This window comes from Haliotis cracherodii, unplaced genomic scaffold (assembly GCF_022045235.1).
Source record: "Haliotis cracherodii isolate W230 unplaced genomic scaffold, xgHalCrac1.p SCAF_10, whole genome shotgun sequence".
Taxonomy (NCBI): Eukaryota; Metazoa; Mollusca; class Gastropoda; order Lepetellida; family Haliotidae; genus Haliotis; species Haliotis cracherodii.
Window position 1 is genome coordinate 26,421,468 of NW_027266265.1, and position 20,000 is coordinate 26,441,467.

General features: G+C 40.1%; 1 protein-coding gene across 3 annotated transcripts in view; it reads right to left on the bottom strand.

The window, feature by feature from the left end:
* Positions 1-20,000, bottom strand: part of LOC139454213 (puratrophin-1-like) — a 255,215-nt gene that overhangs the window by 63,703 nt on the left and 171,512 nt on the right. For all 3 annotated transcript variants that reach the window (XM_071235788.1, XM_071235787.1, XM_071235789.1), the window contains exons 11-12: positions 11,221-11,343; positions 5,124-5,312 (exon numbers count right to left, since the gene is read on the bottom strand). In XM_071235788.1, coding sequence (XP_071091889.1) covers positions 5,124-5,312; positions 11,221-11,343 — 312 coding nt within the window. The remainder of the gene's footprint in view (positions 1-5,123; positions 5,313-11,220; positions 11,344-20,000) is intronic.

Sequence of the window (20,000 nt, forward strand, 5' to 3'; positions counted from 1 at the left end):
AACTAAACCACCTTAAAAGTTCTTGAACAGTCTTGTGGTGAGCACATCGTAGGAATCCACATTAAATAAGGTATTCCTCACACTACGCTGTCAATTCCCATGATCAAGATGATTATTAAAAGTTTGAATCATGTCTTGAAATAGGATAAACTAGCCTTCAGTAGACCTGAACATATTAGGGTATCATCAGGTAAGCTTACAAGATAAAAATACATTAAATAAGGACTGGTTTTCCGACGAGAGGCTAATGTGACAGAGACACTTGAACTATTAAAGGTATTTACCATATACCAGTAATGCACAGTGCTATCGATGCAATAAGCCAATCTGATAACTTGGTATCACAACCAGATACACTACTTTGAGTTACGTCTATAAATCGATCTGATGCCTACATTCTGAAACACCTTTGTGCACAGTTCCCCACACGTTCAGACAGGGGTTCCTGGATGTGAGAGCCCTTGTGAAAACCAGTATGGCTGCAAATTATTTTGGCACTAAGGTATAAAAAGCACAGTTCATTCATATCATTGTATTTTAGCACAAATTTTAAAATTTGGATTAGTGAATGAAAATATGATTAAAATTTGATTAGTATAAGAATTGACTTTATATGATAAACAGATTACCAGGCTTCTGTTTTCATACATCGAAAATATGCCAAAGGATAATCTGTGTATAATTACTGGATGATTGTTGTTGTGTCTACCGCATATCAGTGTACATACTTTGTTACACAGTGGTTTCTGCCTAGTCATATCTCCCTTGTTTCTCTTCAAGATAAACTATCTCTTTCCACTTTTCCAACAAAAAAACAACTGCTTAGATCTTTATGAAGTCCACACACACAAACAATAAATTCTGTTTTGAATACTTGGCCATCTGCCAGATTGGTGCATTACTTATCTCCACCTCGGGGTCTGTGCAATCATCAGGAGTCAGAACTTCTCATAATACTTGAGAATTTTAAGATGAAAACAAAGCCCGGTTGTTTGATGTGTTGCACCTGGTATTTGGACACATCATATCAACAACTAGTGTCAACTAATTGATGGATAATCCACAGTTCTAGAAATTTTGAAATTCTTTTCATCTGACAAATCACATGGTGCTAACCCATCTGTTTACCAAGTTGCACTGTGAAAAAGTCTTCGTCCTGCTAATAATTAGTTAAATCAAGTTCACATCAATCTTAGAACATACACACTGCTTCCCGAGAAGGAGTACAAACACACACACAAACACAGATTGGAAATATTGATCAATGGAGCAGAAAACCAGTCAGCAAGAAAAGAGACTCTGAAATTTTCATGTAGACGATAACATATTTGAATGCAGGGAAAAATGTGAATCTGGCCATTTATGGACAAGAATGAAAAACTATTGTTACAACTCATTTGTTTCAGTGCAATAATGAAATCTGTTTAACTGAACATCAGCAATGTGGGCTAGTTAACAAAACTGTATACCAGTAAATCTTCTTTTGTGTTCATTCCCATAGGGGAAATAAAATAAATATATAAATATACACGGTCAGGTTTTCGATCCTGGCCTTAATCTGGCACACTTTGTTGGTTTTGTAATACATTATTGTTGAAAGAGCACAAAGTAGTACAAAACCAACACACTGAGTGCCTGATGAAGGTCTGGAAGCTGGACTATATATATATATATATACACCAGTACTTTAGGTATCTACAAAACAACGCAGGAAGTTTAGGGATGACTATTGGGGAAAATTTAACTATTGATAAAAATGTACAAACGTTAAAATTATTATTGCCACACTATTGCGATAGTTGTTCCAGTAGGATTGCAATATTATCGCGGATTTCCCTACCCTCCAACAGTGAGTAACAACCTGCATTATGTAAAATGATGTCAAGCCTAACACATCGGGGTCCCTCGTCCAGGTGCTGAACTTGCTAGGGAACTTTTAGACCACATTTTCGTATGGCATTGATGTTCTGGTAAACTTTCAAAATATCCATACTAAAAGGAAATGGTAAATTATTAACTAGGGGTGGTGGTAATACATGTTTTTAATAATTTTACATCTTTCAACACTGTCAGTAGTCAAGCATTGTATCAATGTCATGTATCAATATTTCATCATTGTGTCACCATCAGTTCATAGACGATCACAATGCAGCAAATGTTCAATCAATTGGAATTGCCTGGTTATGTCTATGTTAATCAGAATTTTCTTTTTTAGGTGTTACAAGGGGAAAATGAGCTTAGTCTACAGCATCTCTGGAAAGGCTGAAAACCAAGACTTATCCATGGAAAACATTAACCAACAATCTTGTCCATCAACCTACACTTTACAATGCACATAGCACACCTAGAAATCATAGAAAATAGAATAAAAGTTAACTCCTTCAAACAGCTTAAAAAAATAAATAACAAAAATTAGGAGAGAAAGTCACTTTACCTCAAGAGCTGTTCCGATCATCACTATGAATAACTTCAAATTCACAAATTCTTTCTCCAAGTTTTTAGCGGGCTTATGAGGAGTGAGGTGATCAGCATCATTGTGAACTGGCTATTCTAGACATTAATGCAGAGGACAACTGCTGTTTCTTTTGCCCGCTTTCAACGCGACTCCAAGAATCAATATTTGCGAGTCTCCGTGTGGAGGCAGTGTTTGCCAGTGAGACATGGGTAGCCAACTCCACAGATCACACTGTAATCTCTCTAAGTCCCACAAGCAGGTTTCTCCCAGAAGATGTCACCAACCTTATTCTCCTGTGTTAATTAGTCACTGACTCAGGAGGGATTAAAATGGGTCTATATCTCGCCAACATTGTTTGGAGTTCTTTTCATTACTTATGAAATGCTTGACGACAGTTTATTAATTTTATAGTTGGAGATGTAACTACAATAATGTTCTTTTCACCTTTTTCTCTCCCCCATTGGAGATTTCACAAATGTGGAGACCAAACATATATGACAACTAGAAACCATTGTTTTTAGCTCCAAGCTGATCTCATGACAAAGAAATATGTTCACGCTATTACAGACGCAGTGGCATTTCTAATGTACAAGACACACAATATCGCTTCCAGGACAAGAAATCCATCTATCTGCACAAACCATCAATAGAAAAGTGAATATGATATATGTGTCCATTCTCTGGCAACAAAATTTTGTTTCAAGGCATCAATAGCAGTTACGGTGAGTTGTGCGATCTACTGATCACTTCACACACGATTTTGCTGAAATTAATGTAAGTCTAGATATACAATGAACACGTTTTTACAACCTAGTATATTAAGGGGTTTAAATTGCGTACTTCAGTTAGAATTTGACGGGTATTTCTGGTATTACATGCTTGCGTTGAACAGTTGATAAAGGTTTTGAGATGGGAAAAAACATTGTGTCAGTGTAAAACTTGTGTTCATTAATATGTAAGTAAAGTTTGGGAGCAATGCTTTACCGTGCTATAACCAAGTTAGCGTTATATTGAAGGGTGCAATAGTGAGGGAACACTGTATCTCAACATGGTGCATCAATTCATGTTTCAAACATGGGAAAGAAATGCATGATACCTGAAGACTGATAGCTTTCTGTTTGGCATAATGTAGTCAGAAGAATATTTGAAAATGTGACAGCCAGGACTATCTGACAAGAAACATGTTTCACTTGAAGCTAAACCATAAGACTTCAACCTTCAAAACAGATTATGAGAAGACTAATTTTGCTAGAATGCATAGGATGATTTTAATACCCTGCATGAACGTGTGAGATGACAACAGATTTGTGTAATCTGTCGTCACTGTAGTCAGTGTATGAACTCCGACCTTGTGGAGCTTTCCTCTATCATATGTGCTAAACCCTTCAGTTCCTATCAAAGACACTTCCAAATACAGCATACAGCTTTTTATTTTCATGTTTTGGGGAGCTCTCCTCTCCATCATATGTCAGCATCGCTGTCCACGTGAGTATGGTGAGTGTGCCGGTCTGGTTGGTGACAATGCTGCTGCATTACTTGCCAACAGATAACGAGGAACAACAGCAAGTTGAGGCTTCTGGCAATATGTGCACAAACAAACCTCTCAACACACCATCTTAGCAAGGCTATTACTAAAAAGTATTGACCTCAAATCCTCAATATCATTTTTCAATTGTGCAGAATCATTTCAATGTAAACATTCACAACAGCAAACCTACTTGAAAGGTAACTAAAAGATATTTAGAAATTATCAAAGGGTAAACAGAGATTATGCGTAATGATTCTATGGCCTACTGACACACTAGTCCCCTCAAGCAATAAATCATCAACTGTCAGCATCTTTAAGTAAATGCTGAAATCATTGACCTTTCTGGAGCATTGCATTTGACAACCAATCACACAAAGTCATCACAAACACAGATCATCGGGGTACATCGGACATGAACCTCTGACCGCAGGTGATGTCCCATCTAAACACACCCAGTAATCTAATTACAATGCTTTCAACCTCTGATAATGGATGGCTCATGACATCCTTTCGAATTTACTGATAGACCAGAGGCTAACACTAGTTGTCACTGATCATAGCAACTTCCATATACATACATGTAGTATTAAAACAAGAAGACCAATTCCTGTAATCACTGGAGACAGACAGTAAAAGCACACTTATGTAGCTCTTCATGATCCCTGTTTCCTAAGCTTCATTGTCAGTACACATCCTTCCTACATATTCTAAAAAACCCAGATCTGTACCGACAGGAAGTGAAGTGAAGGTCAGTTACAATGCAGTCAGCAAAAGACAATAATCTGCATGGTCCAGTAACTGGACTCCAGTTACCAATGAAATTGCCTGGATTAACAATGTGTCATCGATACATACTACCTCATTTTATGTCTGTCCATCAGTAATGGTCTGGAATGTGAGGTTCTAACAGGGTCTGAGTTACTGAGGTTTTTCTGTATTCTAGTTTCATCACAGGTGCTTGTAAATAATCCAGTCTGATTCATACAATCAGCAAGGTCACACTGTAACCGCTTGACTGTCTTCCGACCACAACAAGCATGGGGTTCTGGGGACCTATTCTGTCCTGGAATCCCAAAGGAGTTTTGCCTGCAGAAAATACACAATGAAAAGGGATTTCTTGAATATTGTGTATTGTCCCACCTTATCAAGTAGGTGATAGCACTGTGCAGTTCCCTCAATCCGTTCCCGTGTGGCCTCCAGCTGACTGGTGAACTGCTGCAAGTGCTTCTTCAGCATCCGAGCCAGATCTTTGTAACCTGTCACCTCGTTACCTGTCTGTGTTAACATGCTAGCTTCCTCCAACATGTCATTGCCTTTCTCGATGTGTTTCTGCAAAAAAAAGTGTCAATATATGATGACATTAACAGAGTAAATAAAGATGCTGATACTCATATAGTTTTATTTCTCACCAGCATCCGTTTCCATGGGAAATATCAAATGTGGAGACTGAAATATTGAATCAGTACTCTTCTATGGAATCAGGCGTTCTTCAGTAGGAGCTCTTATTTGTATAGTAGATCATTTCAGAAGAAGCACAATTCGTATTCTTGTTCTGGCTAATGAGCTAACATAACCAATCAAAAACCCAACACTGTGAATAACAGCAATTTAGTTTACTCAAACAAAATATGCACTCAAAAGACACCCATTGTGGGACTAAACATTTTTGTCTTTACAAACTCTCCTGTTCAAATCAATCCAGCCTCAGTCAACACCAGCAATAGCATTAATCAAATTCCTATTTTCATTGATTATGTTGATTTCTCAATCAAACTAAAGTTCCATCCATCAAATATTTTGTCTGCAGTTGTTCCTCATCCCCAGAGCATTTGCTGTGAACAAGGAACTAGGCTGACTAGAATAAATCCAATAATCGGAAAGATCTACAAGAATAAAACAAAGGGAAATCTGGCAACATTTCTTTCCCGCTCACACCTTAAAGTGAAGTGAAGCCAACAGCATCCCACCACTTCCGCATCTACACAATGACCTACATTTGTTTTTAGTGTGTCTGGTTCTTAGTTGTCCTAAAGAAAACCAACTAGTTTATCTGTTTTAGAAGTTCTAGAGGAGGCCAGTGGGCTGCAGCTACCTGCAGTCATTCACTCTCAACCTAAATGTCAACTTTAGCCCCCTTGATTACATGGTTGCAGTCAACTGTGAATTTTTGGACTTTTATTGGCTTCGCAAGGCACGTATTTGACATCCTGTTTTGATAAACATCACCAAATATTGTGCTGGAAGATCTTTAGATCTGTAATTGTTCATTCTGAGAATTATGTAATATTCTAGGGACAATATGTCAGGTGTTGCAACAGATGAGTGCAGTTCAACTGATACACCGTCCTTCATAATATTGTCATTATTTGCTTTTTATATGATTAAAAACACTGGTCAACAGTATATTTCAGTTTTTATAGCTTAATGGTTGGTAACATGATCAAATATTCATATTAATTCTGGACTCATTTTCATCTTTCCCATCAAACATTTATTTTTTATATGGTGATTATTGGGCCGTTATCATCATGTCATAAGGTCAACATAGTTGTTTTACATCCAAGACATACTGATATTTCACACTGTAATATATACATTATATTGTAAATTGAATGTTCGCCTGTTTAATTAAGATCACAGTACACTTCAAGGAGACCGAGATAATACATCTCATAGTGGAGTCAAAAGGTATGTGCCCTGGCTATGCTTATAATAACTAATCTTTCTCATACAATGTTAAAGATAAACAGCCAACAAGGGAACTTATGTTAACTGGGAGCCTGATTCGCTGGCAACATTTCAGTATCAACTTCCGCATCTGCTTGTATGGAGAATAGCCACCACAGAGACTGTCATGCTTGCTTTGGACATAGCACACCTTGGGGAATACATTCACAAGTCACCACTCCAGTAGCTACAGTCAACACACAGCAGGAAGTGAAATACTCACTGAAATCTAGTTACCGATACTTCAAAGCGTCTGCGATGACAATATGGCCACACATATTTACAATGGCACGTTCTGATTGGTTGATATTATCAGACAAACATAATATGTCAGACGCGCGGTGAGATTTGTGCTGTAAATATAATTCAAATTTTGACCCTAAGTGCGGTTCTGGGTGAAAACAGTGCACTGTATGCCTGTTCAGGTTCGGCCAAGGGAACACCTCAACTTGTGTCATGAAAATGAAATAAAACATGTTGAAATATGAAAATGAAGGAAAACAATCTAAAGGCTCCCTAACAAAATTCCATTTTCAAGGAAAAACCCGTCCTCTCAGCATAATTGAAATGGATGAAATATTTTCTGGCAGCAGGAGAGTTGACTCCAACAAATGGAGGCTGATCACTCTCGATGGTGGAAACTTGCATCACAATCTAGCCATGTTCTATATCATTTGATGATTGTGTAACTGTATATCTGCTTTCTATCACTTGGTTTAGCTTATCATTACACACGATATATAGGCTTGACATTACACACGATATGTAGGCTTGACATTACACACTGTATGTAGGCTTGACATTACACACGATATGTAGGCTTGACATTACTCACGATATGTTGGCTTGACATTACACACGATATATAGGCTTGACATTACACACGATATGTAGGCTTATCATTACACACGATATGTAGGCTTGACATTACACACGATATATAGGCTTGACATTACACACGATATATAGGCTTGACATTACACACGATATGTAGGCTTGACATTACACACGATATGTAGGCTTATCATTACACACGATATGTAGGCTTGACATTACACACGATATGTTGGCGTGACATTACACACGATATGTAGGCTTGACATTACACACGATATGTAGGCTTGACATTACACACGATATGTAGGCTTGACATTACACACGATATGTAGGCTTGACATTACACACGATATGTAGGCTTGACATTACACACGATATATAGGCTTGACATTACACACGATATGTAGGCTTGACATTACACACGATATGTAGGCTTATCATTACACACGATATGTAGGCTTGACATTACACACGATATGTTGGCGTGACATTACACACGATATATAGGCTTGACATTACACACGATATGTAGGCTTGACATTACACACGATATGTAGGCTTGACATTACACATGATATGTAGGCTTGACATTACACACGATATGTAGGCTTGACATTACTCACGATATGTAGGCTTGACATTACACACGATATGTAGGCTTGACATTACACACTGTATGTAGGCTTGACATTACACACTATATGTAGGCTTGACATTACACACTTTATGTAGGCTTGACATTACACACGATATGTAGGCTTGACATTACACACGATATGTAGGCTTGACATTACACACGATATGTAGGCTTGACATTACTCACGATATGTAGGCTTGACATTACACACGATATGTAGGCTTGACATTACACACTTTATGTAGGCTTGACATTACACACGATATGTAGGCTTGACATTACACACGATATGTAGGCTTATCATTACACACGATATGTAGGCTTGACATTACACACGATATGTAGGCTTGACATTACACACGATATGTAGGCTTGACATTACACATGATATGTAGGCTTGACATTACACACGATATGTAGGCTTGACATTACACACGATATGTAGGCTTGACATTACTCACGATATGTAGGCTTGACATTACACACGATATGTAGGCTTGACATTACACACGATATGTAGGCTTGACATTACACACTGTATGTAGGCTTGACATTACACACGATATGTAGGCTTGACATTACACACGATATGTAGGCTTGACATTACACACTGTATGTAGGCTTGACATTACACACGATATGTAGGCTTGACATTACACACTGTATGTAGGCTTGACATTACACACGATATGTAGGCTTGACATTACACACTGTATGTAGGCTTGACATTACACACGATATGTAGGCTCAACATGACACACTATATGTAGGCGTGACATTACACACTTTATGTAGGCTTGACATTACACACTATATGTAGGCTTAACATTACAAACTATATGTAGGCTTGACATTACAAACTATATGTAGGCTCAACACTACACAATGTATGTAGGCTTGACATTACACACTAAATGTAGGCTTGACATTCCACACTGTATGTAGGCTTAACATAACACTGTATGTAGGCTTGACATTACACACTGTATATGCTTAACACTACACTCTATGTAGGCTTAAAGAAAGTAATACCTCAAGACATGTTATACTCTCTAAATTAGCAGCAAACATCATATTATCTTAGCAAATAAGAGAAATATCTTCTGTAAAACAATATTATGCTCTGAAATATAAAAACATTCCATTGTCTTGTGTAAGGATGACTAGAGGGTGGGTTTTTCACCCAGGACATCTCAGGGCATTTCTTGTGTCAAGTAGTATAACACTGTTTATGAGGGCATTCACATTGTATCAAACACTAGCAAGTTGAAGGTCGTGTGTGGGATGATCTCTGCAACTTTACAAGCCGTAGCGCTGGCGCACTTGGAACTGTCCAAAGCTGTGTGTGAAGGCTACCTGAATATCAGTCTTATACAGTAATATAGAAAAGACTATCCACTGGGGATGGCTAGCTATGCAGATCTATAATTGTTAACTAAATATCGATCAAATATCCATAAATATCAGAGTAGTAACACTGAGCAAATACGAAAAAAAAATCCAAAAGAAATCAACTTTTTTCATCCCACTGGTGAGTGGTGGCACATATATGTATGGATTACTTTGTGGACATTTAAGATACATTGTATAGCAAAAACAGCTGCTCTCCATCCTCGACAATTGACATGAATGACAGTAATAAGCTTAAGTCTATTTCATTACCTAAGCTTGATTTGATCACAATAGTTCATGTAAGATATCACCGATGACTCAATTTTCATATCGATAATCTTTAATATTTCTTCACATCAATGATAATTTTGATTATCAATGTTTTTAGCCAGCCCTACTAGCCACATATACAAACACAATTGTCAAGGTCAGGTTACAACAAATAACATTTTAGACAGCAAATGATCCCCATTCGCCAAATAACAAATTAGTGAATTTGTAAAGTCGCTGGTTACAATTTCAGGACCAAAGAGGAAAAAGAAGACTGATGTATTTAATGCCATCAACAGCCATGATGATGTCTGCTTTTTAGAATTCTAGGAGGGATCAGTTAGTCAGGACAAGAACAGTGGCAATGGGTACTCACAACTCTTCTAACCCCAGCCACATCCCCATATTGCTCCATCCATATTCAGCACCATACCACACCTGCGAATCTCCAGTACCATCCTGCACTGATCAGGTCAATACATCTCATATCAAACGTTCAGACAGGCAGGTATATGGCTGCCGTTGTAGCCACCATCACTGTTGCTATGATACGCAATTCATCACCACAGCTCCATTCATTAAAGTGACAAACTAGTGTTTTTCCCAGCCTAGAAATCCAATAATGTAATCAAAATGCTTTTGATCAGTGCTGACTGTCAGTATGATTAGGGATGTCTTGTGAATTACTGTTAGAGAACAATGTATTATTAAATAGTCAGTTACCAGCACAGATCATTTCTTTTACATCTCTTGTAAGATGCAAGATTTTTCAGTTTGTCGACTTACACACTGGAAATACTCTGAGCTGTGTTCTCATAATGGCAACTATTTAAACCCATCTCAACAAATGTTTGCAATCTTCTGACACATTCATTTGTGATATATAAATAAATCAATGATGTTGGAAAACTGATATCTAAAAATCCTACAGGACACAGCAAGTTGAATGTGTTCAATATTCTTGCTGAAAACATGTCCAGCTTGTGATTTACATTGCAAGAAACTAACATAAACATTACCGCCTACATGGGACTTGTTTAATGGAAAGAACAAATGTTGAGTTGGCTATCAAGGTAATATTTCCACCAAAGTGACCTTCTGTTCTTATATCTAGCAGACACAAACTAGCTTGAGCTTTTGCCAGACATTAAAATGGTTCCTGGGGAAAGACTGTGTACAAGCAACATTCCACCATTTGTATTTGGATATTCATAATTTAATAATTTTAAGTGATAAATAGTCAAAGGAGCACAAAGAATGAATATTTATAAACGATATGAATATTTTTCATATTTTTTCAGTTTAACACAATTCCCTCAAACCATCTGGGACATTGTCTGGAACTCCAACAAAAATCAGAAGATGGTTACATACCATGGCAGAGAAATAGAACTTCTCAAAGTCTTTCTGCTGTATCCGGGCTGCCTTCAGGTTGTCTGCTGTGCAGGCATGCCTCTGTATGTTATGACTGCCATCATTACTGGTCCACGAGATCAACTGCAACGAATAATAAATCAAATCAATCTTCTACATCAAAATAACTCATAAACTCATTGCAAAAAAAATTGCAACCACTTCAAAAGGAGATGTGAGCACCGCAGCAGATATGTATTGTTATTGAATAACTGATATACAACCTGGAATAAGTTGTCTGTTGTGTTTTGAAACACTTGAAGTAGAATTGTTCTACCATGAAGCTCCAGCAGATATAATCTGATTTTCTTTATGTCATTAGCAGTAACCATACTGCGACTTCTTTTTACACTTCTCATATCCGAGACGCTTTGAATAAGACACTTTCATTATTCAGTTTCAAAATCAAACTCAGCAATCACCATGGAAACAAACAACCCAAAAGGATTTCAAAAGTTTCCAGTTCCAGGCACTGAAGGTGTTGCTATGCAACCAGACAATGTTAAACACTGAAATACAATTATGTTCCTCAGTACCAGATGTTGTCTCAGAATGGGAGTCAAGTCCTCATCCAATCAAAACTTGCTTTTAAACTGTGAATCCAATGAGAAGTCATCTTTCAAATTCGGAGATATCTATGAATGTAAAGCACTATCTTGTCAGGGTTCAAGTCATCACTTAACCCTTTAAACTATGACCAACTAGCTGACACACAAACTATGTCAGAACACAACTTTATTCCCTCTCAGACAGCAATCTGGAGGCACATTGAATATGTACCAGAATATACGTACAGACATAAATAAATATGAATATACATACAGATTTAAACAAGAAAGAAGTGAGCAAAGCTCGCATACCCCCATTATCCCCGCTGGTCAACAACAAATAGTAAATAGTTTGTTAATTAATTAAATATACCTGTTGCTTTAAGTCAGAGGAACTGCCCTTTCCTTTGTAACCCCATGAGGATGCATTATGTTTGAAATGAACACATGTTTTTGCAAATATATTTCAATCTAGTGTGGGATAATCAATGTTTAGCACAACATACATTCTTGGAGTCCTTTGATACTGGAAATTATCTACAAAGCATGACGCATACTTATTATACATTAAATGAAAAAGAGCAAAAGAGAAAGCTTTCAGAATCTTATAAAAGATAAAAAACAATCATAGTGGTTAATGTAGTAAGTTTGCTGAAGCTAGGATACATAATATTGTAAACATGGATCGCACAAAAACTACCCAAAATTTATGTTTCACCATGATTCCATGGAAACGGCAAAAATGAAAAAATTCAGAATCTTCAAACTAGCAAAAGGCACAAGTACTCATTGTCGTTAATGTGTGTAGCAAGTTTGGTGAAGCTAGGGTGCATTGTTAATAAGTTATGGGCTGTACAAAAGCTCGGACGGAAGGACGGACAGACGGAGCGCTATATACCCCGGATTAACTTCGTAAACAGGGGTATAATAAAAATGAATATACATACAGATTTAAATAAACATGAGTGTGTGTGTGTGTGCATATAATACCACATGTAAACGTGCTAAGAATTTAAAAAACAAAATGTTGCAAATTGACAGATCAAATAATTTGCTTGTGAAAGTGTTAAGCAAGCATGCAGACAAAGGCTGACAGGAGTGTGGAAGCCCGGGTACAGGTACAGTGAGGGAGGGTTGTGTTGATGCCTGTGTACATGGAGATAACAAGCTTTACATCTGGACCATCCTCAACTCCTCAGGTCCGCCATGGAGGGAGGAATGGGTAAAAGGCAAGGGCCAGCCACGGTGTGTGGCTACATCACGTGAAGATGAAGATAAATTCCTTACAACCAATGTAGCAGGCACACATGTCTACAACTGTACAATGACAAGTTACAGCTTCATTCTGTATTTCTAGGGGTTACATAACTGTGGGGCTACATAACATCTGACAACAGATCTTATAGCAGCATGACAGAGCAATGATCATAACTGAATACACCATAACAAAATCTGATAAAAATCTGAGCAGGTTATGAATTATTATTTATACAAAGATATTTGAATTTGAAGAACACATTCCAAATATGTATTATTTGAGTACTTACTGAAGAGTTCTTTTTACAGCATAATGGGAGGAGAGATCCTTTGAAAGAACGTCTACCTTTCATGACTGGTGACATTATGAAATTGTTGGCTAGTGTACTACTACAGCCGTGGTACAACCTGATCAACATTAATGTATCCCTTCCAGTGAATGAACTCTGCAGATCGGATTAGATTACAACGATAACAAGCCCCGTCCTACTGGTGGGCCAACTGTAATCATCAGTGAATGACATGTCACTCTGTTTAGCACCATTTTACCACACTTTGCAACAATTACCATAATGACTCAGTAATTTGAAGACAATTTCAAATTCAAATATGTTTGGGTTACACTGATTGGATTAAATGTGGCGTGATTAAGCCTACGTGTATTTGACCAGGCCAGAGAGACATGAATATTGATGACAAATCTCAAAGTACTTCCTTCAATTCATCCGGTTTTCAAAATAAAAATCATTAGCTTAAAAACAGACTTACAACAGGCTCACCTACAAATGTGAAAATAACTGAATCAGTTCTGTTTCTATAGCTGCTGACTTGCATATGTGTGTAGTTGTTGCCGGCTAGATCTGAATCCCACTCTTCACACATGTCACAATGACCTAACACAAAGCTAAACTTTAAGGTCAAGTTCAATTTCAAACCTGGCAATCCAAACACAGAATAACATCCCAGCTGCAACACCATCCCAAGATGGACACTGTAACCTCTCCAAGCAAACCTACCAGACACTTACAGTGAAATGTGTACAGGTGTGACAAGTGGCTCAGCTGCAAGGTAATGGAGCCAGTCAGCCAGAGCCCCTCCAAGATGTGGGGTAGGTGTGAAGTCAGCCACATGCCTGCAGCGTGAGGCAAACACTGGGACAAGGACATGCAGTATATACAGTCACCCAGGTAAGTAGGCACTGGTGTAGACGCTACAGGAGTACAGACACCAGGTAAGTAGGCACTGGTGTAGGCACTACAGGAGTACAGTCACCAGGTAAGTAGGCACTGGTGTAGACACTACAGGAGTACAGACACCAGGTAAGTAGGCACTGGTGTAGACACTACAGGAGTACAGTCACCCAGGTAAGTAGGCACTGGTGTAGACACTACAGGAGTACAGACACCAGGTAAGTAGGCACTGGTGTAGACACTACAGGAGTACAGTCACCAGGTAAGTAGGCATTGGTGTAGACACTAAAGGAGTACAGACACCAGGTAAGTAGGCACTGGTGTAGACACTACAGGAGTACAGTCACCCAGGTAAGTAGGCACTGGTGTAGACACTACAGGAGTACAGACACCCAGGTAAGTAGGCACTGGTGTAGACACTACAGGAGTACAGACACCAGGTAAGTAGGCACTGGTGTAGACACTACAGGAGTACAGTCACCAGGTAAGTAGGCATTGGTGTAGACACAAAAGGAGTACAGACACCAGGTAAGTAGGCACTGGTGTAGACACTACAGGAGTACAGTCACCCAGGTAAGTAGGCACTGGTGTAGACACTACAGGAGTACAGACACCCAGGTAAGTAGGCACTGGTGTAGACACTACAGGAGTACAGACACCCAGGTAAGAAGGCACTGGTGTAGACGCTACAGGTGTACAGTCACCCAGGTAAGTAGGCACTGGTGTAGACACTACAGGAGTACAGTCACCCAGGTAAGTAGGCACTGGTGTAGACGCTACAGGTGTAGACACTACAGGAGTACAGACACCAGGTAAGTAGGCACTGGTGTAGACACTACAGGAGTACAGTCACCCAGGTAAGTAGGCACTGGTGTAGACACTACAGGTGTAGATGCTACAGGAGTACAGACACCAGGTAAGTAGGCACTTGTGTAGACGCTACAGGTGTAGATGCTACAGGAGTACAGACACCAGGTAAGTAGGCACTGGTGTAGACACTACAGGTGTAGACGCTACAGGAGTACAGACACCAGGTAAGTAGGCACTGGTGTAGACACTACAGGTGTAGACGCTACAGGAGTACAGACACCAGGTAAGTAGGCACTGGTGTAGACACTACAGGTGTAGACACTACAGGAGTACAGACACCAGGTAAGTAGGCACTGGTGTAGACACTACAGGTGTAGACGCTACAGGAGTACAGACACCAGGTAAGTAGGCACTGGTGTAGACACTACAGGTGTAGACGCTACAGGAGTACAGACACCAGGTAAGTAGGCACTGGTGTAGACGCTACAGGTGTAGATGCTACAGGAGTACAGACACCAGGTAAGTAGGCACTGGTGTAGACGCTACAGGTGTAGACGCTACAGGAGTACAGACACCAGGTAAGTAGGCACTGGTGTAGACGCTACAGGTGTAGATGCTACAGGAGTACAGACACCAGGTAAGTAGGCACTGGTGTAGACACTACAGGTGTAGACGCTACAGGAGTACAGACACCAGGTAAGTAGGCACTGGTGTAGACACTACAGGTGTAGATGCTACAGGAGTACAGACACCAGGTAAGTAGGCACTGGTGTAGACACTACAGGTGTAGACGCTACAGGAGTACAGACACCAGGTAAGTAGGCACTGGTGTAGACACTACAGGTGTAGACGCTACAGGTGTAGACGCTACAGGAGTACAGACACCAGGTAAGTAGGCACTGGTGTAGACGCTACAGGTGTAGACGCTACAGGAGTACAGACACCAGGTAAGTAGGCACTGGTGTAGACACTACAGGTGTAGACGCTACAGGAGTACAGACACCAGGTAAGTAGGCACTGGTGTAGACGCTACAGGAGTAGACGCTACAGGAGTACAGACACCAGGTAAGTAGGCACTGGTGTAGACACTACAGGTGTAGACGCTACAGGTGTAGACGCTACAGGAGTACAGACACCAGGTAACACAGGTGCTTATCACCCATGGGACACAGGAAGGAAGGTCAATTTGCCCTGGTTCAGATGAAGGTCAAGAATAGCTGTACAGATGTCACCTCGTCATAAAAATATGAGTTCAGTTTAAAATCCTCTCATAATGCCTGACAATTAAAACCATCCCAGTACGCCATGAACCAGATTTTGAACAAAAACGTTGTACCTGGTTTTCTTGAAATAAGATACCCCATTTCTGGGCAAATCTGTTGCCAGTGTGTGATGTACCTGGATATGAATCTATCTTAAAGATACACAAACAATATGTCTGTCAAAAACAATATTTTTGTAAGCGGTTTAAAGGGCTATGGTGAGTATGAGTTTAGAGCTGTTCAGACTGGTTGCTACTACTGGACACCACAGAATGTGTGACAATGACATGATTACAATCACACCGACAACACAGATAAGGAGGCATCTCGTCCCTAACACTTGACTCACAATAACCAGACTCACTCAAGATCTAGGCATAGCTAGCCAGGGGCAGTTCAGGAAGCTGTTGTTGAAGTACTGCCGACAGACTGACGACTGACCAGGACCAGACAATATGTCCCCTTGTGTACCAAGTTGAAGTCTTGATAACAATGTGGACGCTAAAGAAGACTATATTAAGTCAGGTTACAGGGCTGAAGTCAACAAGTCCAGGCGACATCAAAAAGAGACCTACGTATCTAGAAACAGATACGGCTCCTGACAAAATCAGACAGGTACTACAAAAGGACTACCTAGCGATGCATACATATTACAGTTCCAGTAATGTTGGGGTGCTGACCAAGCAGGTCACTGCCCTGATCCGCTCTATCTAGCAAGGAAACTGCCCATATCTGCTACGTTTAATGGTAAGTTGTCAGGATCAGACATTATGTCATCATGATGTTCTCTATTCAAAACAGGACTTACCTTCATCTCAACTGTTGGTGTTGTTGGGAGCATGGGAGTGTTGCAGCACAGGGCAACTTGTCCAGCTCCCTTCTATGCATGGAGCCTATTTCCAATGTATGGTTACTTTGGTTTCCTCTATAAGAAACTGTGGAACAAGGAGAAGCTACCATTGATGAGTTAAGTTTGAAGTGCGTGTCTGATGAGTGTGAAGCATCGGTGTGCCTGATGAGCTACAGATGTATCCCGTCCAGTATGGAGACAGAATGATGGTGAAAGAGTCTCACTGACATCAGGAGATGAAACTGTAAGCTAGGTGCTTCAAGAGAAATGCTCCAAGTTGTGAAAGTGACACAGACACATTCACCAACACCAACAGACAATCAATGGGAATGTTGGAGGCTTGTTCAGGTCCACCTTCACATATACACAAACTTATCCAGCACAGAAAAACTTCATTCCCTACAGATAGCATTTACAATGACCATCACAGCATTAGAGAACCACAGTCAATTGGCCAGCCAAAACAGACAGTGAAGAGGTCTGTACCATTTATCAGGACCAGGACACTGTACAGCAATAAGACAAGCCACATCTCTTTCTCATATGAATGAAATATATGAAGCACTGAGCATCACCATCAGAGATCAGTAAGTTCTGCTTGCGCTGAGAACCGCTAAAAGGACACCCAGAACCCTCCCAACACAAACTGATCCCCGAATACTTGGACCGACAGTATATACAAGAAACCCATTACTGACGATGGACCCCTGTAAACTCTTCTATTCTGATAAAACCTTAACTACATAGATAGTGTTTTATACACTGACTACAGGTTTAGCTAAACTGTAATCTCTTCTACACGTGCCTAATTGCCATATCTTTGGATTCTATCATATTTGTGTATTCTTTCAAGACTGAGTTTGATAAGTGAGTGGCAAGGTCCTGATAAGAGATGTCAGCTGGGGTATCAAGTTAGTCAGGAGGGAGCGCCCAGCTGGCAGAGGGATTACACACAGGATCTCACCCAAAGATAATGGTTATCAATCATATCATCAAGAATATAACATCAACCATTAACTGATGCTGAGGCTGCAATGTTTGATGTGGTCCACCTTGCAAGAACATCAAAGTAATAAAGAGGAATTATGTGTGAGTGAGTGATGCTAGGGGCTGTAGAACAACCAAACATAATTTTACACATATTATCATACAGATCATGTTTGTGTTGGAATCAAGGATACTGCCAATGTTAATCTCCTCCTTGAAATGATTTGCACCACTGAGTGCCTGAGTTGACTGGGTCCTGCCACTTGACCTCATCAACATGCCAGTCCTGCTGTGGGCTGTACTGGGTAAACTCTACTCCTGCTAACACCTCGGAGCTAACCTAACTCTACCTTAACACTACCTCTGTCATAGCTGTAGGAATGCTTACGCTGCATCTCAACTCACTCAGAATGCTTACCAGTTATTCAATTTCCTGGTTACCTGTCATCCTCTCAACATTTCCACACACTGCCCTATAAACCCGCTTCAGGCTTCATTTCCACATAATTGTCATACCAATAATAGCACCTCATCAAACTGAATAAGTCAAGTCAGTAATATCATATCTAGTCTTGTTATCACCCCTCACAACCACCTACTTGATGCCTACATGGAATACAACCGGTGTGCATCCCCTCTCGCAATCACCTACTTGATGCCTACATGGAATACAACTGGTGTGCATCCCCTCTCACAATCACCTACTTGATGCCTACATGTAATACAACTGGTGTGCATCTCCTCTCGCAATCACCTACTTGATGCCTACATGGAATACAACTGGTGTGCATCCCCTCTCACAATCACCTACTTGATGCCTACATGTAATACAACTGGTGTGCATCCCCTCTCGCAATCACCTACTTGATGCCTACATGTAATACAACTGGTGTGCATCCCCTCTCGCAATCACCTACTTGATGCCTACATGTAATACAACTGGTGTGCATCCCCTCTCGTAAACACCTACTTGATACCTACATGGAATACAACCGGTGTTCATCCCCCCTCACAATCACCTACTTGATGCCTACATGGAATACAACCGGTGTGCATCCCCTCTCGCAATCACCTACTTGATGCCTACATGTAATACAACTGGTGTGCATCCCCTCTCGCAATCACCTACTTGATGCCTACATGTAATACAACTGGTGTGCATCCCCTCTCGCAATCACCTACTTGATGCCTACATGTAACACAACTGGTGTGCATCCCCTCTCGCAATCACCTACTTGATGCCTACATGTAATACAACTGGTGTGCATCCCCTCTCGCAATCACCTACTTGATGCCTACATGTAATACAACTGGTGTGCATCCCCTCTCGCAATCACCTACTTGATGCCTACATGTAACACAACTGGTGTGCATCCCCTCTCGCAATCATCTACTTGATGCCTACATGGAATACAACTGGTGTGCATCCCCTCTCGCAATCACCTACTTGATGCCTACATGTAATACAACTGGTGTGCATCTCCTCTCGCAATCACCTACTTGATGCCTACATGTAATACAACTGGTGTGCATCTCCTCTCGCAATCACCTACTTGATGCCTACATGGAATACAACTGGTGTGCATCCCCTCTCGCAATCACCTACTTGATGCCTACATGTAATACAACTGGTGTTCATCCCCCCTCACAATCACCTACTTGATGCCTACATGTAATACAACCGGTGTTTGTCCCCCTCTAATTGCCACACTGCATCTTCCATCTTTTCCAGCTACAGCTAGCAGCCTGCCAACAACTGCAAGTTAATCAATCATGTCTTATCACGCCACCTCCTTGATTCTAATTTACAGATCCTGAGATGAAAGAGTAATGGAGA